This window comes from Chenopodium album, chromosome 21 (assembly GCF_948465745.1).
Source record: "Chenopodium album chromosome 21, dcCheAlbu1.1, whole genome shotgun sequence".
In the NCBI taxonomy this organism is placed as follows: Eukaryota; Viridiplantae; Streptophyta; class Magnoliopsida; order Caryophyllales; family Amaranthaceae; genus Chenopodium; species Chenopodium album.
Window position 1 is genome coordinate 33,763,757 of NC_137854.1, and position 27,106 is coordinate 33,790,862.

Genomic DNA, 27,106 nt, shown 5'->3' on the forward strand with positions numbered 1-27,106 from the left:
TCACAAAATCCAACCGTAGCCCAAACCAAAAAATATGATGAGGATATGGCAAAAATTGCAAAGGCACTTTCGTGTCTACATTCGGCGGTGTCGGATGAAATCTTCACAACTATTATGGGTTGTGATACTCCTAAAGAAGCATGGGAAAAAATTAAGGAGTATGAAGGAAACCATCAAACCAAACTCATGCAAATTTTGAACCTTAAAGAGAGTTTGAAATGATGGCAATGAAAGGTGGAGAAGGTGTCAAGGAGTATGGGAATCGGTTGATGTGTGTGGTCAACCAAATCAAGCTACTTGGTGGAGAATTTACAAGCCAAAGAGTGGTCGACAAACTTCTTGTAACTCTTCCGGAAAAGTATGAAGGTAAAATTTCTTCACTTGAAGATACTAAAGATCTTTCCAAATTGACATTTGCAGAATTGATCAATTCACTACATGCGGTGGATCAAATGAGGTCCATGAGAAATGAAGATGGTGAAAACAAGAATGAAAAAACATTTCTAACAAGGTCTCCTTATTAAAAGGGGAAAGGCAAGTCCCTCCAATGCAACATTTGCCACAAAATGGGTCACGAGGAAAATGATTGTTGGCATAAGGGGAAACCTAAGTGTTTTAATTGTCAAAAATTTGGGCACATGGCAAGAAATTGTAAGTCCAAAAATGAAGAGCAAGAGAACATGGCACAAGTGGCTGTGGAAGAGAACTTATTTTAGAGTTGTGGGTAAGAAGTGCACCATGGAGGGAAGTACTCCAAAATTTGAAGAGTGTGTTGGTGAGAGGTGCATCAACAAGTAAACATTGATGGTTGGTGATAATGTGCATCAACAACGAATTGTGTAGGTGATGAGAAGGGCATCACAACATTGAAGAGACGTGCTTCATGATTATCACAAACTTTGAAGCAAGGGGGTGTGTTGAAATTAGTGCTTCAAGTTTGTGGTTAATTATCTTCCTTAGTTTTAGGATAAATATCTTAGTTTAAATTTGTTAATTAGAATTAGTCAAATTAAGTACGTTAGTCATGTGTTACCTATTGTTAGTGGATGTTAGTGGACTTGCTAACTAAGTAGTTGGAGTATATCTTGGAGTACCCACTTCCTACTTAGTTGCTTTATTTTAGTTGTTTGGTTTATCTTGTAAAGGTTATTTATATGGCCTAACTTTCTATTATTGAATGAATTAGAAAGCATCAGTTCATATTCAACGTGTTCCCTACTATTTTTGCTTTCTTATTTCCAACATGGCCCGTGCACGGGCCAGACCCACGTACTATGGTGTTGGGCTTGCTTGTGTAAGCAAAATTGCATTAATTTTATCATGCTTTGTTGTGCCCGAGACAGCTAGATCCGGTAGTGCCATGCCTTATCGTGCTTTTCCCAAATAAATGAGGCCTACGTCCCACACGCACATTACCGTACCGGTCATGCTTTTTTGTGCTGGCCATGCCACACTTCAGGCCTAGTGCCATCTTTACACCATGGTAATATGCACATAGAATGAAAGCCCAAGGCAATATTTGATGGAGGGGAATAGCTCAATTGAGGTTATATTATTTGCCTACTAGGAGAATTAAAAAATAAAATAAACATCATATTGATATTATAATGCATGTTATCACCATTAAGACTGTCGTCACATACAAGTTAACAAAAAAAAAAAAAGGTAATCAATGTAGGCTTTATGTTCATAAGATAAAATTAGTAGTTTAATTAGTGTGTTAAAAAAAAGTAAGTGTAATTTTGTAAAATCACACAAAAACAAACTAACTATATAAAAAAAAAAAAGTTTGTTGAGAATAATATGTAACGGTCATTTTTAGTAATTGTTATAACCTATAATCCACACTTTTTAGGAAAATTTGCGGTTTCAGGGCCCGGTGGCAAAGAGTGTTGAGACCCTTATATATTGTCATAAACGTACGTGGTAGGCTTGAGTTTACGAAATCAATGCAAGTTGTGAACGGGTAAAATGACCGTTTAAGGGCATATTGGATGGTTCCACCGAACCAACTGGACTCCCGGAGGGTCTCAACAATTTTTATTTTCGGGCGAAAAAGGTCAAAAAATTACAAAATTAAAGGCTACAATGCAATATTTTTGAAGAAATTTTGGGGTTTAGAGGACCAATAGCGAAAAGCCTTGAGACCCTAATGGATACATCTCGGGGTCATATAATGCCGTTTGAAACCATATATGATCATTATATATCGTCATAAACGTTCGTGGTAGGCTTGAGTTTACGAAATCGGTGCAAGTTGCGAACGGGTAAAATGACCATTTTAGGACATATTGGATGGTTCCACCGACCCATCTGGACTCCCAGAGGGTATTAGGGACCATGGTAAACATCTCGGCATTTTTATTTCCGGGCGAAAAAGGTCAGAAAATTACAAAATCTTAGGCTATTGTAATCGTTGGTGAAAAGTGTTGAGACCCTAAGGGATATACCTCGGTGTTATATAATGCCGTTTGAAACCATATATGAACATTATATGTTGTCATAAACGTCCGTGGTAGGCTTGAGTTTACGAAAGCACTACAAGTTGTGAACAGGTAAAATGACCGTTTAAGGCATATTAGATGATTCCACCGACCCAATTGGACTCCCGGAGGCGAAAAACCTTGAAACCCTAAGGGATATATCTCGGGGTCATATAATTCCGTTTGAAATCACATATGATCATTATATGTTGTCATAAACGTCTGTGGTAAGCTTGAGTTTACGAAATCACTTTAAGTTGTGAATGGGTAAAATGACCGTTTAAGGACATATTGGATGGTTTCACCGACCCAATTTAACTTCCGGAGGATATTAGGGACCATGGTAAATATCTCGGCAATTTGTATTTTCGGACCAAAAAAGATCAAAAATTACAAAATTGAAGGCTATAATCCACGCTTTTTGAGAAAGTTTGAGGTTTCAGGGCCCAGTAGGCTTGAGTTTACAAAAACAGTGCAAATTGCAAACGCGTAAAATGCCCCTTTAAGGGAATATTGGTTGGTTCCACCTACCCAATTCGACTCTTGGAGGGTATTAGGGACCATGGTAAACATCTCAGCAATTTTTATTTTTGGGAGAAAAAAGGTCAAAAAATTACAATATAATATTGAAGGTTATAATCCACGCTTTTTTAGGAAATTTTGAGGTTTTGGAGTCCGATGACGAAAAGTATTGAGACTCTAGAAAATATATCTCGGTGTCATATAATGCCGTTTGAAACCATATATGATCATTATATGTTGTCATAAACGTACGAGATACTACGCTTGAGTTTACGAGATCACTTCAAGTTGTGAACGGGTAAAATGACCGTTTAAGGGCATATTAGAGGGTTCCACTGACCCAATTTGATTCTCGAAGAATATTAGGGATCATGGTAAACATTTCGACAATTTTTATTTCCGAGCCAAAAAGGTCAAAAATTACAAAATTGAAGCATATAATCCTCGTTTTTTTAGGAAATTTTTAGGCTTCGAGGCCCGGTGGTGAAAACTGTTGAGACCGTAGGGTATATATCTTGGCATCAAATAATGCCGTTTAAAACCATATATGATCATTATATGTTGTCATAAACGTACGTCGTAGGGTTGAGTTTACGAAATCACTGCAAGTTGTGAACGGGTAAAATGATCGTTTAAGGTCATATTAGATGGTTCCACCGACCCAATTTAACTCACAGAGCATATTAGGGGGCCATGGAAAACATCTCGTCAATTTTTATTTCTGAGCGAAAAAAGGTAAAAAATTACAAAATTAAAGGCTATAATCCACGCTTTTTGAGGAATTTTGAGGTTTCGAGGCCCGATGGTGAAAAGCCTTGAAACCCTAAGGGATACATCTCGGGGTCATATAATGTCCTTTGAAACCACATATGATCATTATATATTGTCATAAACTTCCGTGGTAGGCTTGAGATTATGAAATCATTGCATGTTGTGAACGGGTAAAATGACGGTTTAAGGGCATATTGTATGGTTCTACCGACCTAATTGGACTCCCGGAGTGTGTTAGGGACAATGGTAAACATCTTGGTAAATTTTATTTCCGGGCGAAAAAAAAGTTAAAAAATTACAAAATTAAAGGGCTATAATCCACGCTTTTTTAGGAATTTTTGAGGTTTAGGGGCTTGTGGCGAAAAGCCTTGAGAACCTAAGGGATACATCTTGGGGTCATATAATGCTGTTTGAAACCATGCATATATGATCATAAAATGTTGTCATAAACGTCTGTGGTAGGCTTGTATTTACAAAATCAGTGCAAGTTGCGAACGCGTAAAATGACCGTTTCATATTGGTTGATTCCACCGACCCAGTTAGACTCTTGGAGGGTATTAGGGACCATGTTAAACATCTCAGTAATTTTTATTTTCGGGAGAAAAAAGTTCAAAAAATTACGAATTTGAAAGCTGTAATCCACGCTTTTTAAGGAAATTTTAAGGTACTTATTGAGTTGGTTACTAGTTCAGGTACAAATTGTTACTCTTAGGTCGGGAGCAGGTTTGGGTTCAGGTAAAAAAAGTATTGGATCAAATCGATTATCAGTTAACATATGGTCAGGTTCAGGTTGGGTTATAGGTAATTAGTTTCACCCCATTGTCCGAGTGCAGGTTGGGTTCAGATCATTGCCGGTTCATGTCGAGTTCTCGGATCGGGTCAGTTTTTGACAACTCTAGTTACAAGTAATATGTAATGGAGGGAGTATATCAAAACTTATATTTCCGATCTACAAAACGGGACCAATGACATAAATAGTTAAATATTGTACGGAGTACAACGTAATATGTAATAAATGACGTTGATAACCCCAAGAATCTAGCTATAAAATTAAACTATTGACCTTCAAAAGAAAGTCATTTTCATGCATCATTATCTTCTCCTAATTAATTTTATATCAACCTGAATATATTGACTCCGTAAAATTTGAACAATCCTTTATTCCAAAAATTACTCCTAATCCGTAACACCTACCAATAAAACCAAAACCTCATCTTTTTTACAAACTATTCCTTGTTTTATTAAAATAAAAATCCTCAATCTCTTGAGCAGATTTCATCCTCAAACCGTCAAAATGTGCAGCGTCGAAAAACGAGGCAACATCTTCATCCTGACGCTTAAAAGCGACGATAACAACGACGAACACCGCCTTAACCCAACCCTGATCGCCACCATCCGCTCCGCCATCGCCGACATCAAATCCCAATCAATTTCCTCCCCTCAAACCCCTTTCGCCCTGATCACAACCGCAACCGGCAAATTCTTCTCAAATGGGTTCGACTTAAAATGGGCGCAATCGCAACCCGGAAACTTCATAACCCACTTACAAAAGATGGTAGATTCATTCAAACCATTGGTGGCGGATTTGGTGTCTCTTCCGATGCCGACGATCGCGGCGATTAATGGGCATGCCGCGGCAGGTGGGTTCGCGCTTGCGCTAGCGCACGATTATGTGGTGATGAGGAAGGATAGAGGGGTGTTGTATATGAGTGAGGTTGATATTGGGATGACTTTTCCAGAGTATTTTAATGTGTTGTTTAGGGAGAAAGTTGGGTGGAAAGGGAGGAGAGAGATTATGATGAGAGGGATGAAGTTGAAGGGGGAAGAAGGTGTGAAAATGGGGATTGTTGATGAAGTTGTGGATGGGATTAATGGGGATGAAGTTCTGGAAAAAGGGGTGAAATTGGGGGAACAATTGTTGAAGAAGAAGTGGAATGGTGAGGTTTATTGTGAGATTAGAAAAGGGTTGTATCCTGATTTGTGTAATGAGTTGGGATTGATTAGGAAGAATGTCGTCGTTCCGAGGCTTTGAATCGATGTTGTGTTCGTGTTTGTGTTTAGTTTCGTACTTTCGTGTATGTTTTTGTGTTCGATTTGTTGTTGTGATCAATTTTATGTTGTTTATGCGTTCAATTTGTTGTTTTTTTTTTTTTTTTTTTTTTTTTTTTTTTTTTTTTTTTTATTTATTTAGGATGTTAGTATGTTTGATTTGTAGTTTATTTTGTTATGTTTTGTATGAATTTTAGAACTTTAATCTCTTGAATTAATCATTGTTTTTCAGTTTAGCAACAATCTTTACCCTATTTGTCGTCAACGGTAGTTAATTAATCGCTCGATACCTCTAAATTTCTAATATATATACTAATAAAAGGTTTAAGCCCCCACTTTCTATCATTTTATATGCTTCCTCTACAGAGTTTTTTTTAAAAAATAATACCTCTATTAACTTTTAATTGCAAATTTAAAATATTTAATATCTCTCAATTAATACTCTAAAGTTGCAACTAAAAGTTAACAGAGGTAGTACAACAAATACTGAAATACTCATGATCATGAAGACCTGTTCATCAAGCAGGTTACGAAACTACGGATTGAGCTTGGTAACGACTAACGAGAGCTTATGACGGTCAGTGGTTGGCATAATGCTGGCTCGCCATATCCAAGTTGAGAGTTGGCTCATGTTGGTTGGCGAAGGCCCAATCCTCATGGGCCCTAACTCCTTAAAGTAGAGGGGCTCGCAATAGTTGTATGTCGTACCTTTGTGTAGCTAGAAAAGCTAAATTACGCCCTATAAAATGAATACGAAGTATTTAATAATAAAAAATAAACACGTAAAATAAAAAATGAATAATTTTAATAATAAAAATTTAAAATGTAAAAAAATTAAACAAAAACCTTGTTCACTTTACCTTATTTTTGCTGAAGTGAAATTATTTTTGCTGAACTTAAATTATGTTTATTGAAGTGAAATTATCCAAGCTTGACACGAGTAATGATTTTCGATGTCTTTGCATCTTTCCAAATAAAGACCTTTGCAATCTACGCTAATGTTTTAAATGTAGAGTTTATGTCAAACCTTATGCCCATATGGATCCAAATCACATTCCCAATTATTATTAAAACCTTAAAAAATAATTTTATCTAGTTAAAATCCCTAAAAAAAAATTGGGATTGACTTTCACTAATGGAGATAAAGAAGCAAAGCAAAACAAAAGCAAAAGCAAAGTTCTAAATTAAATTAAAGATAAATGTTCAAAAATAGTATAATATCCAAATTACACTATTTTCGGCCAAAACATCTAAGAAATCTAAAAACCTAAAGGAGACAGGGGAGAGAATGATAAAATTAAACAACACAAATTTGGAAAAAATTTGAATTGAAAGATCAATCTACAATAATTAAGCATTAAGCAACTTAAAAGACCTAACTTTAACAAAATGTACTTTAAACTTTTTTAAGCATAATGAAGAAGGGTACATTAGACAGTATCATAAAACAACAACAACAACAAAGCCTTATATTACTCCTAAAATGACTTGGGATCGGGTAATATGAATCGTCTTAAGAAATCGTACGATATACAGAAACGGACGTAACAAAACCATCATTGAACCGTTCTGAAAATATTGATTAAACAGTACCATGCATTAAAAAAATGATAAAGATGTGAAATCTTTTTGAAATATTTCACTTTTTCATTGGGTAGAAAGTGAAAGAAAAACCAGCTTCCTTAAGTTTTTCAAGAATTTGATCAAATTGCTTAGCCATTGAACTAGTTAAATGACTGCTCCAATCTCCAACCTCTCCTTTCCTAAATAAAGCTTTGTTCTCAACCCAAACATAAAATTTTCCATTTTTATTAACCTCCATTTCTTTCATACTTTTAAGGCTACAAAACTCAATTATATTATCTATAACATCTTCTTTCTCCTCCTCTTCAGAAAACGGGCAACCCACAAACTCGGCCAATTTTTTCAAATGAGCTTTTGGTTCCTTTTTTAGCCCTTCATATTCTATGAACATCACATGTTTTGGACTCTTTTTGCTCTCCTTCCAATACCCTAACACATGATCTTCGTAAGGGCCAAACGGGGAGACACCCGCGCAATACTTATTTACATATTTCTCCATCATTTCCTTATCCGGGTTACTACCCTTACTTACATCAAACCCAAGATAAAAATGCCATAACGACACGAAAGTGTCAAAGGGATTTCGACAAACATACACAATTCGACACTTTGAGGTTTCGATTGAATTTGGTAATGAATGGTACGGCATGTGGGTAGCATAGAGTCGAGGTGAGGGTAGTTTTGTTAAGTCTGGTGGGTTTGTAAGGCCATTTTTGTAAACTTCTATCTCGAGGTGGAGGACTAGCTCATGAGGGTTTTTGGTGTTAAAAGGGAGTTGGGAAATATGGGATAGTTTATTTCGATTTACAATGGCAAAAAGGAGGGATTTTAACCATGTTGTACCAGTTTTAGGAAGGCTAGCTAAGATGATATCAGTATCATGAGCTTGAAAGTGGGTTTGGAATGCGATTATGCCCTCTAAAAGTACACTTAAACACCAATAACCCTGATAAAGATGAAGTGGAAAGCCAAACCATACATCTTTAGGAAGAGAGAGTTCAAGATCTTTGATTTCCTCTTGAGTGTTTGATGAGTTTTTGGGTTCTGATGGTGAAGCCATGCGTGTAAAATAAAGAGTGAGTGAGTTATGTATTTCTCTTATTCTACATACATAACATATCACAGTTAAAGGACCAGTCCCTTTTTTCTTCTTTCTCTAAATAGTCAGTTAATGATGTTAAATTAACACTATTTTAGTTGGAGGAAGTGGACAACTACTCAGCAGCCGAGTCAAAAGAAGCCCATATTCTTTTTAACATTTTGTTCATTAGGTGCTACTTGACGTTGGAATTTTTAATTTATGTTTGCATTAAATGTTGGTAGGTGGAGGTTTATATATACCAGTCAAATATAGTTGTTAAATCAAAGTGATGCATTTAAAAAAAAAAAAAAAAAAAAAAAAAAAAAAACATATATTAAGGAAAATTACACAATCCATTTTTAAATAAATGTTACTATTTGTCCGCAACATTTTAGGATTTTTCATTGTTTAGTTGTAAATGAGATAGTTGGTGTACTAAATAATGTACAAAAAAATAATGATTTATTAAACGGTCATTTCACCAAATGGCATTGAGTTTTTTTAAAATTTACTAAATGCCATGAAGTTTCAAAATTCACCAAATATCATTTATTTTAATTAATATATAAAAATAATACTTTTTCACGTTTTTCGTGACAAAAATTGCCCGAGTAAAATTTTGGGAGTCATTTTGACCCTTTATGAGTTCAAATTAAGTTCGGAAGTGACAAAAAAATAACATAAATGTCCCGTTTAGTGTGCCAAAAATTATCTCAAATCGTGTGTCGTTATAATACAAACTAGATAAGCCCCGTGCGATGCACGGCATAAAAAAATTCATTAAAATAAATTTATATTTTATATATGTTCCTCATATGAGATAAATTATAGAATCATAACCATTAATTGCCATTTGCAATAATATATAGATCTTATTAATTTTGAAGAAGAGTAAAAACTTAAGCAAACTATGCATTACGGGGTACCCTATAACCGAGAGTAATTATATTTTAAAGCCAGATATTCACTCATAAATTCATAATATAAAATATGGATTATAATATAATATAATAATAAAAATAATTGTCTTATATGATTATTGTTATAATTTAAGGTAAAAAATTAAATAAGAATATGATATCAGCAATTGATTTAGGCGGGAAAATTTTTAACAACAGCTTGACATGTGTACAATTTTAAAAAGTAATGATGTCAGCGGTTGTTGTTTTAGTTTATTTATAGATACTATCTTGTGGATCGAGTTTAATATTTATTGAAAAGTAATGTGCAACAAAACCAAAAAAGAACTAGATAATTATAGATGACTAAACTTAAATAGTATATGCATTACAAATCATAAATTTTGGACCGAATTTATTATTTTATTGAAAATGCCTTACAAATCATAATTTTGGACCGAGTTTATTATTTTATTGAAATGTAATGTGCAACAAGACCAAAAAAGAAGTAGATGATTGAACTTACATGGTATATCAATATATGCATTACAAATCCTATATTGTAGACCGAGATCAATATTTTATTGAAAAGTAATTTTTAACAAGACCAAATGTAGATAATTATAGATGATTGAGCTTAAACGATTTATGCATTACAAATCATAAATTATAGACTGAGTTTAATATTTTATTGAAAAGTAATGTACAACAAGACCTAAAAAGAAGTAGGTGATTGTATATACGGGTGAGCAAAAATTCAGGGTACCCTGATATGGAACCGGAACCTGTTCGGAACAGCAGGTTCCAAACCTGGAACCTGTTGATCAAGTTCCGGTTCCAGGTAATAAAATTAGGAACCTGTTGCAACAGAATCCGGTTCCGGGTAATAAAATTTTGGATCTAGAACATGTAAAGTACCCTATTAGTACAGGTTCTCTATAGGGTACATGAAACCGGAACCTATATGGTATTAAATATTCTAGACAATTAGTGTTGGTTTGTTATATTTGAAGTACTATACTAAAGTTGTAAGCTATTATTGTGATCATCTATTTTACAAAAATAAATTTGTCACAATTTATCAAGTAACTATTAAGCTTACTTTGACAGACAGGGTACCCTATTTAGGAACCGGAACCTGCAGGTTCCGATTCCGGTTCCCAATTCTTAGGAACCTGCTGCAACAGGTTCCGGTTCCGGTTCCTATATTTAGGAACCTGTTGCAATAGGTTCTGGTTCCGGGTCCTGATATTTTTACAAGGTACCCTGCTACGCTCACCCCTAATTGTATATGATTGAACTTACATGATATGTGCAAATTTACAAATACTATATACTATATTTTGGACCGAGTTTAATATTCTATTGAAAAGTAATGTGCCAACAAAGACCAAAAAAAAAGAAAGTAGGTGATTGTTTATGATTGGATTACATGATATGTCCAAAATTACAAATACTATATATTGTGGACCGAGTTTAATATTTTATTGAAATGTATTATGCTACAAGACCTAAAAAGAAGTAGATGATTAAACTTACATGATATATGCATTACAGATACTATATTGTGGACCGAGTTTAATATTTTATCGAAAACTAATGTGCAACAAGACCAAAAAGGAACTAGATAATTATAGATGAATGAACTTAACGGTATATGCATTACAAATCTTAAATTGTTGATCGAGTTTAATATTTTACTAAAAAGTAATGTGCAATAAGGCCTAAAAAGTAGTAGATGATTACAGATGATTGAACTTACATGGTATATGCATTACAAATCACAAATTGTGTGCTGAGTTTTATATTTTATTGAACTTTAATGTGCAACAAGGCTTAAAAGTAAGTAGGTGATTGTATATGATTGAATTACATGATATGTCCAAAATTACAAATACTATATTGTGGACCGAGTGTAATATTAATTGAAAAGTATTGTGCTACAAGACCTAAAAAAAAGTACTTTATAATTAGTACTTCCTCTGTCTCATAATAAAAGTCCCTATATAAGGCTTCTTTGGGTTTTTATGGCGGAATCAAGATAATTGAAACAATTAAAAAAAACTAATAATTGGAAGTGCATGTTTGCATTTGGGGTGAGAGATAAAGCGAAACATAAAGTAGATGGGAATATGGATCTTTACAAAGAGATTAAAAAAAAATATATGATTTCAACAACTCATCAAAAGGAGAATAATAATGTCAATAATTGCAAACTTTAAATAGAAATTAGTATTATATTTTTGTTTTTACCTCACACTTTTATTTGTTTAGTTTACTTATTATATTCTCCAAAAGAACATACAAATTAACCCAATCACTAATCACCAACCCAAACCAATTATTTCCCAAACAAAACATAATTTAATCTACCTATAAATCATTATCTACTTAAAATATTTATTTTGTTGATTAAATCTTGTATGACACAAATTTTCATAATATATTAATTCTTTACGGCAGTTTTTTATTTATGTTTTTGTTAGTATATTATGTGATATTATTATACAAATAAATGTCATATAATTTTTATGGACTTGTTGTCCTGCTTGTCCCTAATATGTCATTGTCATTGCCGGTATATAAAATCCTACACTTTGTGTCATTGGACCTCTAACTAAATGCCTAACACTTATTCTATATCGGTGTCTTTAGGGACTCAGTGAGCAGGGGTACGCATAGGGGTGCTAAACTGCTAATCGAGTTGAGCAGCTCGCAAGAAACTCAAGATCAAGTCGGTCCAAACTCGACTCGATTTGGCTTGACTCGAACTCGACTCGAAACCTTAACGAGCACGAGTCACTCGACTCGATAAGCTCGTGAACAACTTGATAATATTTTATTATTAAAAGTATTGGTTTTTTATAATTATTGAAAATACTATATAACAATTTATAAGAAAAGTAAAAAAAAAAAAAAAAGATACTAAAACGTGGCATAAAGAAATAAATACAGCAATTATATAATCGAAAATTAAAAAAAGAAAAAAAAATAGCAATACTAGAGTACTAAAAATCCTAGGGTTTTGAAAATCAGATGCCTTCCCTCATTTTATGTTACTAGGGTATCCTACGCGCGCGATGCGCGCGAAAAAGTTAGCTTTTGCACATAGAAGTTGTATTAGCGAGTAGTTACACCTTTGGTTTGGGTGGTAGATCTGGTAATTTTAATACGTACTATTTGGTTATGCGCCTATATAGTGGTTTTGTAGAAATATAAAAAAGCCACCAAAATCTTAAATGATAATTATTTTTTAAAACCCTCAAAAGTTTGACAGTGTTATTTCAAAATTATTATTAAATAATATTTAATTGATTTGCATCCCTTCATATCTTAATCTAGTTTAGAACTCTTAATTGATTTGCATGATTCAATGATACTTAACGTATTTTTCTTCAAACGAATTTTTTGTGAGCTTGGTCATAGGTCATACGGAGTAATAATATGTGAAATATTCGTTGTAGCTAAAAACTTAATAATGTAAGTTCAATGTTCTACGACCATGTAATATCTATATCTATAACTAATAACAAAATCAAGCAATAACCACTTAGTTATACCTCTTAAATTCTCTCCATATTTAATACATTTTTTTTTCTATCATCGATTTCCTTCAATTTTAGGATTTTAAAGTTATTTTATACCTCTTGATAACATCTGCTCAAATATCATTATTTAATATGAATGTCATTTACATTCCACGTTGTTTATGTGCGTACCATCAAATAATGTACAATTAAAAAGCTAATAAACAATAACAATATTTGTAATAATTAAAGGACAACAAAATTGTAAATAAGAAGAGCAACCACGGAGTAAAAATAAATCATCTCGTGGTAATAAACAAAGTCTTCGTACATACATTTTTTTTTTCCTTTTTAAATAACAATAATAACATATGAAGTACAAAACATTATAATTTTTTTTATTTAAAAAAAGGCATTACAAGTTTTTGTTTTAAAAAACTTTGTATTAATTGATGGTATGTTCAATGAAAAAAAACCTAATTAAATATTAATGAGAGTAAACATATTAATGAGGGTAAAAAAGTAAATATATATTTTTTTTGGAGGGTATATTTGGTAGCACACTATTCCTAAGAGTTATTTTCTACTTTTTATAAGGTAGGGAAATCAAATTATGCCTCATTTTTCCCAAACCAAATTATGCTATGTGTGTGCCCATTAATGAAATCAAGTTATGGCATTGAATGTTTGTTGACTAACGGCATTGAACGTGTGGTATAGTCCGTGAAGTCCAACTATGCAAGCCTTGTCATACGTGGATGCTTAGTCAAGGGTAGTAATCCAACTCAACAGAGCAACTTGACAATCATATCCTCAACTTAATAGGTTGAAATACCATAAATGACCTTAGATTGACAAAGTTTGTCAATCATAAAGATTAACATGTAATTCCCCGATTTTTAAAAATTGTGTTGTCCGTGTAGAATTTAGCTCACACAGTCACACTCACATAACGTCTCCACGTGAGAGTGAGGGATAGCTCAAATGGTTAGAGCTTCCCTCTTTATTCCAAGAGATCTTAGATCGATTCTCATCATCTGCTCTTGTCACCTCGTGGCTCTCTAAACACACATAAAAAAATAAATTAAAAAAAAATCGTCTTTTGTTTTTTTTTGTTGGTATGTAATTTATGGGTGTGATTGAAAACAGATAATCACGTGGAATTTCATTACCCATATACTCCAAAACAGATATCATCACAGGCTTTTTTTATCCAAACGAGGAAAGAAAATCCAAAGAAAATGGTTTTTGATATTATCAGAGGTATTGGTGGTAGTTGTTTGTTGCTTTAATTGTTTCTGTTGAATCCCATTATAGCCCACTTATGAGTGTCCCACATTGGAGAAAAAAGAGAGATAGTTTCACTTTATAAGGTAGAGGAGTACCTCCTACTATTGCCAATTGGTTTTAGTATGGAAGCTCCAAAAAACCTTGTTTGTGGACCATATAGAGGAGTACCTCCTACTATTGCCAATTGGTTTTATTATGGAAACTCCAAAAAAACCTTGTTTGTGGACCAAAACACTCCTCCTCCTTGTTTGTGGTACTCCTCTACCTTATAAGATGAAACCATCTCTCTTCTTTCTCCAATGTGGGACACTCATAAGTGGACTACAATGGGTTTCAACACTCCCCCTCACTTATGAGTGTCTTGAGAACTTCAGAGCTAACTGGATATGGCCAGATCAACAATCCTCTTAGGGGCTGGACATCCTGTCGAGGTAAATCCTTATCCAATAGCGATTAAATACCAAGTTTAGAAAAGACCCGGACTCTGATACCATGTTAAATTTCGAAACAATATGAAATGGGCCTGGGCAACCCGAACAAGGAGGAGCACTACTAGAAAAAATCCTAATACCGATGGCCAAAATCCATCGGTAAATATATAAAAAACCATCGGTATCACGTTTACCGATGGCTGCCATCGGTATTTTGGCCTTCGGATAACAATTCGTCGGAAAATCTGAAAATACCGATGGAAAAGCCATCGGTAAAAATAATACCGATGGTTTTACCGATAGCCAAACTCCATCGGTGATTTTTAAAATAACGATGGCTTAAACCATCGGTTTGTTTTTACCGATGGCGGAAAACCATCGGTATATTAATATTGCCGATGGTTTTTGCCATCGGTAATTATTTTTAAAAAATAAAAAAAAATTTAAAAACCCACCTACCCACCTTATTACTCCCTGCCCCTGCCCCAGCCCCATACCCCTACCCCCAGTCCCCCACCCCAATGGCCCAATCCCCTACTAGCTACTAGCCCCTACCCAAACGGCCAACCACCCCACACCACCTAAGTTCCAGCCACCGCAACCACCACCACCCTCATAAATTCAAGAAAAACAACCAATAATCCATGAAAATCAACCATAAAAACTAACGAAAATCAACAAAAATCAACCAAAAAAACCAATGAAAATCAACCACAATAATTCATCGAAAATCAACCACAATAATTCATCGAAAATCAACCAAAAACCAAGGAAAATCAAACACAACTCCCTCGAAAATCTATCAAATAAATCAGAAAAACCAACCACAAAACCCATGAAATTAACCACAAAACCCACGAACATCAACAACAAAACCCACGAAAAACAAAAAAAACCAACGAATATTCAACCACAAATAACATACCTTTAGATTTTCTTTTCACTTCTCAAGGTTTAAATGGTCTAATTCGACCATCAAAACTCCAGATCTGGAGTTTTTATGGTCGAATTTGACCAAAAAAACCACATTGCCGCCGAAAAACCCACAAATAGCCCATGAACACCGTCGAACAAAGCCACAAACACCATGAGAAAGAACAAAACTTAGAGGGAGGGTAGAGAAGTGAGATGAGTGATGAGGAAAAGAAAAAAAGAAACAAGGGAATGGAAGAGTGAGAGGAGAACGAAAAGAGCAAAAGGGGGAAGGAGGAGAGAGAGAGGAGAGAGAAAAAGAGATGAGAGAGGCGTGAGAAAAAGAAGATGATAAGAAGATAGAAAAATAGAAAAGGGTTTTACTTCATTTTTTTTTAAAAATTACCGATGGCTTGTAACCATCGGTAAAATACCGATAGCTAAAAGCCATCGGTATTTATTTTATACCGATGGTTTATAGCCATTGGTAAAAATTTTAAATTTTGTTTTAAAATATAATATTTTACCGATGGAAGAAAGCCATCGGAAAAAATATACCGATAGCCAGGCCATCGGTATTTCTCAAAATACCGATGGCTAAGTAAAACCATCGGTAAATTATTTTTTTACCGATGGATTTTTCTAGCCATCGGTAAATCCCATCGGTAAATGAGCGTTTTCTTGTAGTGGAGGAGAGTTTTGGTCCACAAACAAGGTTTTTTTGGAGCTTCCATACTAAAACCAATTGGCAATAGTAGGAGGTAGATGTTAAATTTCGAAACAATATGAAATGGGCCTGGGCAACCGAACAAGGAGGAGGAGAGTTTGGGCCTGTTGAATCCCATTGTAGCCCACTTATGAGTGTCCCACATTGGAGAAAGAGGAGAGAAGATTTCACTTTATAAGGTAGAGGAGTACCTCCTACTATTGCCAATTGGTTTTAGTATGGAAGCTCCAAAGCCTTGTTTGTAGACCTAACTCTCCTCCTCCTTGTTCGGGTTGCCCAGGCCCATTTCATATTGTTTCGAAATTTAACAGGGCCACAAACAAGGCTTTGGAGCTTCCATACTAAAACCAATTGGCAATAGTAGGAGGTACTCCTCTACCTTATAAAGTGAAACCATCTCTCCTCTTTCTCCAATGTGGGACACTCATAAGTGGGCTACAATGGGTTTCAACACTCCCCCTCACTTATAAGTGTCCTTTGAACTTCAGAGCTAACTGGATAAGGCCAGATCAATAATCCTCTTAGGGGCTGGACATCCTGTCGAGATAAATCCTTATCCAGTAGCGATTAAATACCCAATTTAGAAGAGACCCTCAATCCTTATCCAAAACAATTATCACTGCATATTGCTGTTTCAAATCCGTAGGGCGAAAATGGTGAGTGGTTTTAGCTCATTGTTTTGTTGAGTAAGCTGAATGCAACTAAATTTTGTTTTTAATCATGAAATAAGATAAAATATGATATTACCAGTCTACCATATATATGGGCCTTAATTCAGTTAATAAGAATATAACATCTTACTTATGTAGTTATGTAATATTACTCCTATATCACTAACAAATAAAGGCGGATTCCGTAGCTAGATTATAAGACAATGTCACTTGACATTTTAAATTATGAGTAGTTTATTTCAATTTATCGAGATGTGAAAAAAAAAATTAAGTAATATATGTTGACCAGTTCTGAGTAGTTCATTTCAATTTAACGGATATGAAAAAAAATTATTAAACAAAAAAAATTACTTTTCAGTTATGAAATATCTAAATGTGGATGACTATTATCCCATGTACAATCTAGAACATTTTAGAGTTGGGTATTTGATCTTATCCGATGATGGAACCCTAGATAATGTACATGTATATATATCCCGTACTAGATGGAATAATATATAGAATGTAGCAAAATTTCTCTCATCTCTCTATATTTCTCTTCCATATTTAACACGTTATCAACACCTTCTCTGCACACAGTACAATTAACCACAATAATCAAGAAAACCAACAAGAGGTACGCATATACTTCGTTTTATGCTTATTTATTAATAAATTTTCTCCAAATCGTTGTAGATATATATAAATATGTATGCAAGTTGGAATGTAAATTATTTATTTGGTTAATTGAATTAATTGAATCTATGATTTTGGACCATGTGGCTTACTTCTGTGATTGATCAAATAATTGACATAATTATTGGACTTATATATTGTTAATTGGTGGTTTGTTTAACCCATTATACACTATATGCATGCGTCATATCCTTAGAGGTTTTACTTTATGATCATTCATGGCTATTTTGTCTCTTTATTTACTTAGCAATTCATAATCTGACTTTGTATTCATGAACATAGCGTGTCATCATGTATGTATATATGTATATGAATTCTGCTGTACTTGCATGTGATTACTATATACTTTGTTTATTTGATCAATTAGTATTATATACTCTTGGAGTACTCTGGATCATGATACTCCATACACAATATAGTTGTGTTATTTTGCCTACACTTTATGTTATTTGTTTAAATCTTGTGTTATTTTGTTAAAACAATATGTTATTTCATATTTACTTATTATACTTCAATCTCAACTCATGCTATTTAAAATAAAATAATATGAACTTATTTAAAAATAACATATATAAAAATTAAAATAATAAAAAGTTCACATCAAAATAACATTAGCAACGTTGAGTTTTGGGGAATTGTAAAGAGAAATCGAACACTTCAGGTCTTCGGGAGGTACTAAATTTCTGGACATGAACACATTTGAACCCTTAAATGACTTCAAATTAATTGATATCTAGGAAACCCAGAAAATTGGAAGAAGAAAAGAGGAGAGAGAAAGTGTGTTTGATTTTGACCTAGAGTAGCTGAGAGGGAGAAAGAGAGTGATACTGAGTATGGGAGGTTAATTTCTGGAAAAACTAGAAAACTGGAAGAAGAGAATATTTAAGTGCAATAGGGGCATTTATGTATCTTGCTAGTCTTACACGACCCGACATATCATTTTCAGTAAATTTGTTAGCAAGATTTAGATTATGCCCCACCCGAAGGCATTGGAATGGGGTTAAGCATGTACTTTGTTACCTTCAAGGTACGAAAGATCGATATGGGTTTGTTTTTCTCTAACCTATCCAAAGAAGGTTTGATTGGTTTTGTAGATGCAGGGTATATGTCTGATCCTTATAATACTAGATCACAAACTGGATATGTGTTTATGTGTGGAGGTACTTCTATTTCTTGGCGTTCTATGAAACAAACAATTGCAGCTACTTCTTCTAACCATGCAGAAATTTTGGCAATCCATGAGGCTAGTCGTGAATGTGTATGGTTAAGGTCTGTAATTCAACATATACAAACAGATTGTGGTATAAACTCCGAGAGAGAAGTTCCAACAATTTTATATGAGGATAATGCAGCACGCATCGTCCAGCTTAAGGAAGGGTATATCAAAGGTGATAGAACAAAACACATTTTACCAAATTCTTCTACACTCATGATCTCCAGAAGAATGGTGATATAAAAGTCCTTAAGATTCGCTTGAGTGAAAACTTGGCAGATTTGTTTACTTAGGCGCTTCCAACAGCTACATTCAAAAAGTTAGCTTACGGCCTTGGACTGCGTCGTCTTAAATCTCAAGTGATGTAGTCATGAGGGGGAGTTAATGCGTGCTGCATTCTTTTTTTTTTTTCCTTAATTATGGTTTTTCCTGGTAAGGTTTTTAACAAGGCAGCATCTTATGCGCATTATTAGGTATTCTAGAGTTGGGTATTTGATCTTATCCGGTGATGGAACCCTAGATAATATACATGTTTATATATCCCGTCCTAGATGGAATAATATGCAGAACGTAACAAAATTTCCATCATCTCTCTATATTTCTCTTCCATATTAAACATTTTCAAAATTTTGATGATATATATTACTTTTTCTAAAAAAAAACCTCTGTTTTCGAAAAATCGCTCATAAACTATTCATGCGTATGATTTATATACTCCCTCCGTGTTTTTTTAAGTGTTACAGTTTGACCGGTACATAGCTTTAGGCAATTTAATTGACTTAAATAAAATAAAAGGTAAGTGGGGTAGTTGGAGTATTAAAAAATTGTAAAAGAAAGATAGTGAGGTTAATAGTTGTGATTGAAGTAAATCATCCAGTGAGAAAGATAAATTGTGGTACAAAAATAGTAATCACTTAGGATTCTAATCACCTAATGTTAACCAATGGAAATGAGTTAGTGCATTTATTTAAAAAGATACTCGTACTAAACGGTTTGTCATCACTTCAATAAATTAAAGTAGTGTTAAACCAATTAATTAATTTTCCAAAAAGATAATTAATAATTCAAATTTAATTATTGTATAACTTATTCTCTACTCTCTCTCCTCCTTTCTTTCTCCAATACCCTAGCCTCCATCGTTGAATTCTTGAAGGGGCTTCTATCGATTTTAATCTGTGGAAAGCCCCAATCCTTGTTTCTTTATAGTTTTTTTAGGTTTATTATAATGCTTCCTCCTTTAAGGAGGGACCTTTCAACCTCGAAAGAAAGGGTTTCCAATCTCCTTTGAAAGATAAGAGTTTTTCGACCTCCTTCGAAAGACAATATGTATCTCCTCTTTTTGAGGGAGAAATTTCTTAGTTTTGAATCCATGGTAGTAGATCTAATGGATTGTCGTAAAATTATTTCGTTGGTGAAAAAGTTATCAAGTTTTCGAATACGGACAGATGATACAGAAAGAAAACATCCTCACGGCTACAAAGGATCATTAGATTGTCTCTTCAACAAGGATGTAATTTTCAGCGATATAAGCGGAAGATGCTCCACATTGCAAAATCTACTCGACGATCGTAGTTTTATGAAGGAAAATTCAATTTGATTCAATATCTTATGTATTTGTTAACGTCGAATCTCTATTGTAGATGTCGTATGACTTTATTAATGAAATATTTGAGAAGGTTTTGCGTAGAACAGACTCATGTGAGTCCGGTTTATGAGCATGAAGATAATGTAACGCGCTTAAAATCTGTCTGCACCAATTCTTGATCGACGTATTTCCTACAAGATTATCTCTGTTGTAGTCTGTCAGATTTCCGGAAAAACAATGCTCAGTAATCATGTTGACAACTTTCTGGTCATCATCAATCCATTAATGGAAGCATTTCGTAATGTTTTCATGGTCTAACGACTTCAGATCATTAGTTTAGCTTCTACACATAATTCCTCGAGATTTTCTAAGACTCTTCTTTTCCTGATAATACTTTTATCTTACTCCAAGCAATTTCAGTACCTTATATAACAGTGTCAGCTCCTTCTTCTTTGATTTCTTCAGCGAGTGGTGGACGGTACTACAGGTGAGGAGTTGATGGGCTGGGTGTTTGGTTTTTTTTACCTGACCAAAATTATTTAATACCTGACCAATATTATTTAATACCTAATCAACATTATCTAAAATCTGATATTTGTAATCTAATTTCTGACTATTGTTATCTAATTTCTAACCATTATAAACTAATACCTGACTATTTATTTAATTTCTGACCATTAAGATTTTTTTTCCAAATTTTTTTTTTCTTGTTTGTATGACCGGACTCGCGTGAGTCCGTTCTACACAAAACTTTTACGAAATGTTTTTGCTATTAAAAAGGAAAAAAAAAAAAGTTTAAATTAATTCAATAGACAACTTGACATTTTTATTTTTCAACTTAACTGTTTGTCATCACTTCAAAACCTAAAAATCTAACATCTAGTCTTTTTGTTGCTTAAGCTCATGTCAAAGAAAAGAAAAAAAAAAAAAAAAAAAAACCCTTTCCAAAAAAAAAAAGAAAAAAAAAAAGGCTTAAATCGCTCAAGTTATGATAACAATTAACAAAGTGAAAGTAAAAGAATAATATTGGATAGGAAACGAATTTGACATGTAAATTCATATCGAAAATGCTTATTCGTGGTGGGATAATGTTGTGCGAGAATTATATATACACCGTCTCATAAACCTACTAACCAATTTTCCAAAAGTAACTACGGAGTACTATAGACATTAGATGACTCATATATATGTACAAATTACAAAATAACTTCGATGTAAGCAATGCTCCACAACATTAGAACGTGGTATAGAGACAACAAACAACACAGCCTTAACCTTAACCTTAACCTTAACCTTAACCTAAACACCATCAACATTTTGAAGGCCTCTGATAATGTGGAGGCAACGACGGACAATTTTCATTCATGTGGGCATATGGCTCTACAGTGTTGTATTCCGGCAGTTCCATGCGATACTCTCCAAGAATCTGGCAAAACGGAACCTTCCCGTTCTCAGTGTTACACCAGCTTGGCAAACGTGTTGTGTTGCTCTCGAATATTTTCAGCATATATGCATCGCGGATCTGCAGTATTAGTCATACATGCAGGCATTAAATAAGGTGACCAAAACAGGAAGACATGAGAAATCATGAAATATTTGGACAAAGTAAATAACACTCACTGTGAACTCTGTCACTTGGACAGAGTCATACAAAGGATCAAAAACTCCAGCCTCTTTATACATTGCAAGGATGAAGGCAACACATGTTGTGGATTTACCGTCACTGTATATCCATTCATCTTGCTCTGGGATGGTTAGCAACTGCTCAAATGCTATGCCTCGGTTTTCAATCTCCAAAAGGATTTCGTACAAGTCCAAGCCCTAGAGTAAAAGGTACTACGATAAAATTACTGTATTCCAAAGGGATAATGTAAATAAATGTTGAGCTAAAAATTATCCATAAACCTCCCTGACATTAGTAAACATAGTTTCAAAGCTGTTACATATCTATTGTTGTTAGCATAAAGATAGCGACTAAAAAATAGAAGCCAAGTAAGTTTGAAGTTATTCCACTTCATATGACTACAAATTCCAAATAGTAACTTTAAAATAGAGCATAGGCTAGTATTGTCAATTTTATTTCGCTTGTCCTAGCTAGCTTTCATCAAGTTTCCAATTAGTCAACTGTAGCCATATACACATGCTTCTTTTATTATTATTGTTATTATTATTATTATTGTTATAATATTATTATCATTCCCAAAAGAGTATCCGGTGGTCCAAACAGAAGATAAGTCATAGTTGGAAACTACAATAAGAATCATTGGGAAAAGACAACTGGTTGAAGTATGGAATATATTAATAACAGGTCAGAACACGGGAGGAACTTAACATTAGAATAATCACATTTAAACCTTTGAAGAGCTAATCTGACCGTTAATTATAAAGGCTGTCAATTTGCTAATAAGATGGCAATCCAAGATTCTGACTTTACAATTAAACTATTGACCATTAAAAAAAAAAAAAAAAGGATGCACCATCTTTTCCTAATTCATTTAAATCAACATGAATTAATGAATAATAAACATGAATAACATGTTGAATAATGAATAATCTTTTCTAGTTAAATAATAAAGCAAAGACTCATTGTCAAAAATAACTCCTATAAATGTGTTCCTCTCCATGTTACCATTACTCATAAGCTGTAACACCAACCAAGAAAACAAACCCTCATCTCTTTCAAACATAATTTGAAAGTTGAAACATAAAACCCACTCTTAGTTCTCATCTGAAAACGTCAGAATGTGTAGTATCCAAAAACAAGGCAACATTTTCATCTTAACCCTTACAAGCAGCGACGAAAACGACGAACACTGTCTTAACCCAACCCTAATCACTGCCATCCACTCTGCTATTTCCGACATTAAATCCCAAACAATTTCTGCACCTCACACCTCCTTCACCTTGATCACCACCGCAACAGGCAAGTTCTTCTCAAATGGGTTCGACTTACGGTGGGCGCAATCCCAGCCCGGAAATGTTATGAATCATTCACACCACATTGTAGAATCCTTCAAATCTTTGATCGCAGATTTTATCTCGCTCCCGATGCCGACGATCGCGGCTATCAATGGGCACGCGGCAGCAGCAGGGTTTGTGCTTGCACTGTCACACGACTATGTGGTGATGAGGAAAGATAAAGGAGTATTGTATATGAGTGAGGTTGATATCGGAATGACATTTCCAGAGTATTTCAATGTGTTGTATAGGGAGAAAGTTGGGTGGAAAGAGAGGAGAGAGATTATGATGAGAGGGAGGAAACTGAAGGGAGAAGAAGGTGTGAAAATGGGAGTTGTTGATGAGGTTGTGGTTGGGATTAATGGGGATGAGGTTCTTGTAAAGGCATTGAAATTGGGGGAGGAATTGTTGAAGAAGAAGCGGAATGGTGAGGTTTATTGTGAGATCAGGAAAGGGTTGTATCCTGAATTGTGTCGTGAGTTGGGGTTGATAAGGAAACATGTGATTGTTCCGAGGCTTTGAATCGCTTGTATGTTCGATTTTGTGTTTGTATTTGGATTCAATTTCAAGTTGTTTTACCATTTGATTTGTTGTAGTATTTGTGTGCAATTCATGTTGTTTTTGTGTTCGATTTTTTGTTGTATGTTTGATTTCTTGTTGGTTTTTGCTGTTAGTAGGTTAAAATGTTTGAAAGGTACATTGATAACAGGTTCTAATTGGAAACAATTTCAATCATATATCTAGACCATTGAAGAGCTAATCATATCTACTATTTGAAGGGCTTACTAATAGCTAATAAGATGTAATATTAATTATAATTCCAAAACAATCTACCCATCTTGAAACCTGGACATTTAGACATCATCTTAAACATCGATCAATGGACATGTAATAATGCCTGGTATCATAAAGAATAGGGTACTATTTTTTCACAAAAGCAATGTGCAAAAAAGATCATAGTGGTATTGACACCCAAAGAAATTACACACTTCTGTATGCCGTTCTACTGTCTTCCTCTATTTCACCCAATGAAAACAGCATGGGTCAAGGGATAGGGATAGGGATAGGGATAGGGAGAGAGGAGGGGGTGGGGGTTGGGGGTTGCCATGCTTACCTCAGTTCCAAGTCGCTTATTTAAAGCCTCATTCCACATATTTGCTGCATACGCTGGCTGTACTCTAGTCCACATAGACATGACAGAAATGACCTGCAATATTTTACAGCATTTATTGAAACTGAATGAGCCACCCTGATAGATCAGATAACAATAAAATTCAAAACAATCAAAAGCAGCACCAAATAATTCAATAACACTGCTACAACAAATTCTTGCAGCTAGATATAGAAAATTATAATTAAAAAGATGGAGATCAACAAATCAAAAATTAACAAAGTAGATGAAACAGTTCAGAATCCAGGCAAAAGGTATTACCAAGTGAGCATCAAGAGGAGGCGGAAAGTTGTCGCCTATGGTATCAATCCAACTAAATATCATGTTATGGTAACCATATGGTTTTCCAGACATGCTTCGTGCAAATTCCCAAGCAGCAGTAGAGTTGAACTTTGCACGCACGTCAGGATGCAAGGGAAGCAAAGCTATCTGTGGATTGGATTTGTCCTTCAGCACCAGTTTCCACCATTCGTCCCATGGAATGATCGCAATAACTTCTTCACCCTACAATTGCAAAGGAGTAAATCCAAGCATTGAAGAAAAGGATCAAACTAGCATTACTTACAGAAAATACCTTTTCATTCTCATGCCCTGATTCACCAACCCAAAGATTACCATCCTCGTCTTTTAGGCAAACTGCCGTATGACCAGCAAATGCCCCAGTGACCCATTTCTCCAGTGTTTCAAATCCTCCCCAACGACCACGGATCTTTGAAACAGCCAGAAAATCCCCAGAATGGACATCCTCTGGATTAATTATTGTCTGCCAAGGCTGAGGACGCTTCTCAAATGTTGCACCCATGTGCTTCTCAAGAAAAGCTAAATTAGCATGCTGACCCCAGACTGAATCAGAAAATAAAGGCAAAACATCCACCAAAGAAAGGAAAGTCCCCAACATTCCAGATGGCATTAAAAACACTGATATCCCATGTTGCTTTACCTGCTCCATGACCAGTAAGAAAATCAATTGTGTATCTCAACATTAGGAGAAATTATATAAACTAAAATATATAACTAAAACATACATATTCCAATTCAGCAGCTTCTTCCCACGATTCAAAATTAAGTGTATGCTCACTCGAGGCAAAATAATAATCCCAAGTAACCCTGTAGGGCGTCGCAAAAACATAAAGATCCATACAGGTCCAACTGTGAGCTGAAGACGTCTGCAAAGAAAGCAGGTAACGTAAGGAAGTCAGCATAGAAAAATGGTCACGAAACTCAGTATTCTACTCTAACATTGCTGATGGGTCATCAATGATGCATATCACTAACATTTCTTCTTTTTTAGACACACACACACACACACAAAAATAAAAAATAAAAAACTATAGTCGCTAATTTTGTAAGATTCTTCAAAAAGAAGCACCACAGAATTATAAATTAGTTACAAAATCCAATAAAATCAAGACTTCCCAATTTCCATATCATAAATTTCAGAATGATGACTGTTCTAGTAAATTCATCGACTAACTACCGAGGCTTTCTTATTTCACGATCAAGTAACAATAAGATAAAATGTATTATCTCAAACTAGCCAGCCTAACCAATTCAACATGAATACAAATAGTGCCAGAAAATTGATATGCACAAAATTCCACCCAATTATTCGACCCAAATTATACAATCAAGCAGCTTAAATTAGTTCAGACCTTTATAAAATTTAAAGAATAACTTCAATGCCAGCAAAACAAGAAATACATATACTGATCAACGCGTGATTTTGTCGAAACAATAATAAATATACCGTAAGATGGAGAACACCACCACCCAAGCCTTTATCGCCGGAATCAGTGAACTCAAGACGAGCAGTATTCTCAAAAAAGCAAGCACCTTTCCACTGAATTGACTCGTTATTTTGAGGGGTAATTGAACCCACAAAAGAAGGCATCAAATCAACTGCATTATGAAGATTATTAAGTACAGGCCATGAAATTTGGCGGGGTAAAACAGGAAGAACATCATTCACCCGAAAGGGTACTTTAATTGCATCGCCCAAATTCAAACAAAACCCTAACCCTAGAAAAATTATGAACAGCAGATTGAATTGGGGGTTTTTTGTTTGAATCATACTGTAAATTAGGGTTTCTGGAGGTTAATTGAGATGAAAATTTGAGATTGGAGTAGGTCAAAAGTGACAAATTTGGGGGTTTTAGTCGTATTATCGATCCATTTTGGATTAGAGAGAGAAAGAAAACGTGTGAGGATGATTGGGGACGATACTATTCAACTGGATTTTTTTTTTTTTTTCTGGTTGATTTAAATTTGGGGGTTAATTAGTTGGATGTTGGTATTCAACTTCATATATGATGATGTATTGATGTGTTGTTTGGACTCCCAGTCCAAGTTAGTGTAGGAAAAACCGAAAAACCACAACATATCTGTCCATAAACTTAAAAATAATAATAATAATAAAATAAATACTACTAAAAAATAAAGAATAAAACATATTAATAATCCGGTTTTTGTAGGGAAAATCTATATCATGCCCTCATAATCGCAATTTCTTTTGTACTCCAGGAGTACCATGCACAAGGTACTCCGGTTGTGTACATTT

The 27,106-nt window shown here is 34.4% G+C and overlaps 1 protein-coding gene and 3 pseudogenes across 1 annotated transcript; 2 read left to right on the top strand and 2 right to left on the bottom strand.

Annotated features, from left to right (window-relative positions):
• Positions 1-4,948: 4,948 nt before the first annotated feature.
• LOC145601953 (enoyl-CoA delta isomerase 2, peroxisomal pseudogene) lies at positions 4,949-6,148 on the top strand (annotated as a pseudogene).
• A 1,316-nt stretch (positions 6,149-7,464) lies between these two features.
• On the bottom strand, positions 7,465-8,469 carry LOC145600693 (cytosolic sulfotransferase 5 pseudogene; annotated as a pseudogene).
• A 12,964-nt stretch (positions 8,470-21,433) lies between these two features.
• Positions 21,434-26,827, bottom strand: LOC145601643 (uncharacterized). Its single transcript, XM_081657694.1, has 7 exons — positions 26,297-26,827; positions 25,575-25,715; positions 25,124-25,489; positions 24,811-25,053; positions 24,493-24,585; positions 22,041-22,241; positions 21,434-21,942 (listed from the first exon to the last, which is right to left on the bottom strand). The coding sequence occupies exons 1-7, from the start codon at positions 26,618-26,620 to the stop codon at positions 21,730-21,732; spliced, it is 1,581 nt and encodes a 526-aa protein (XP_081513820.1). The 5' UTR covers positions 26,621-26,827; the 3' UTR covers positions 21,434-21,729.
• LOC145601645 (enoyl-CoA delta isomerase 2, peroxisomal pseudogene) lies at positions 23,163-24,434 on the top strand (annotated as a pseudogene).
• Positions 26,828-27,106: the final 279 nt, after the last annotated feature.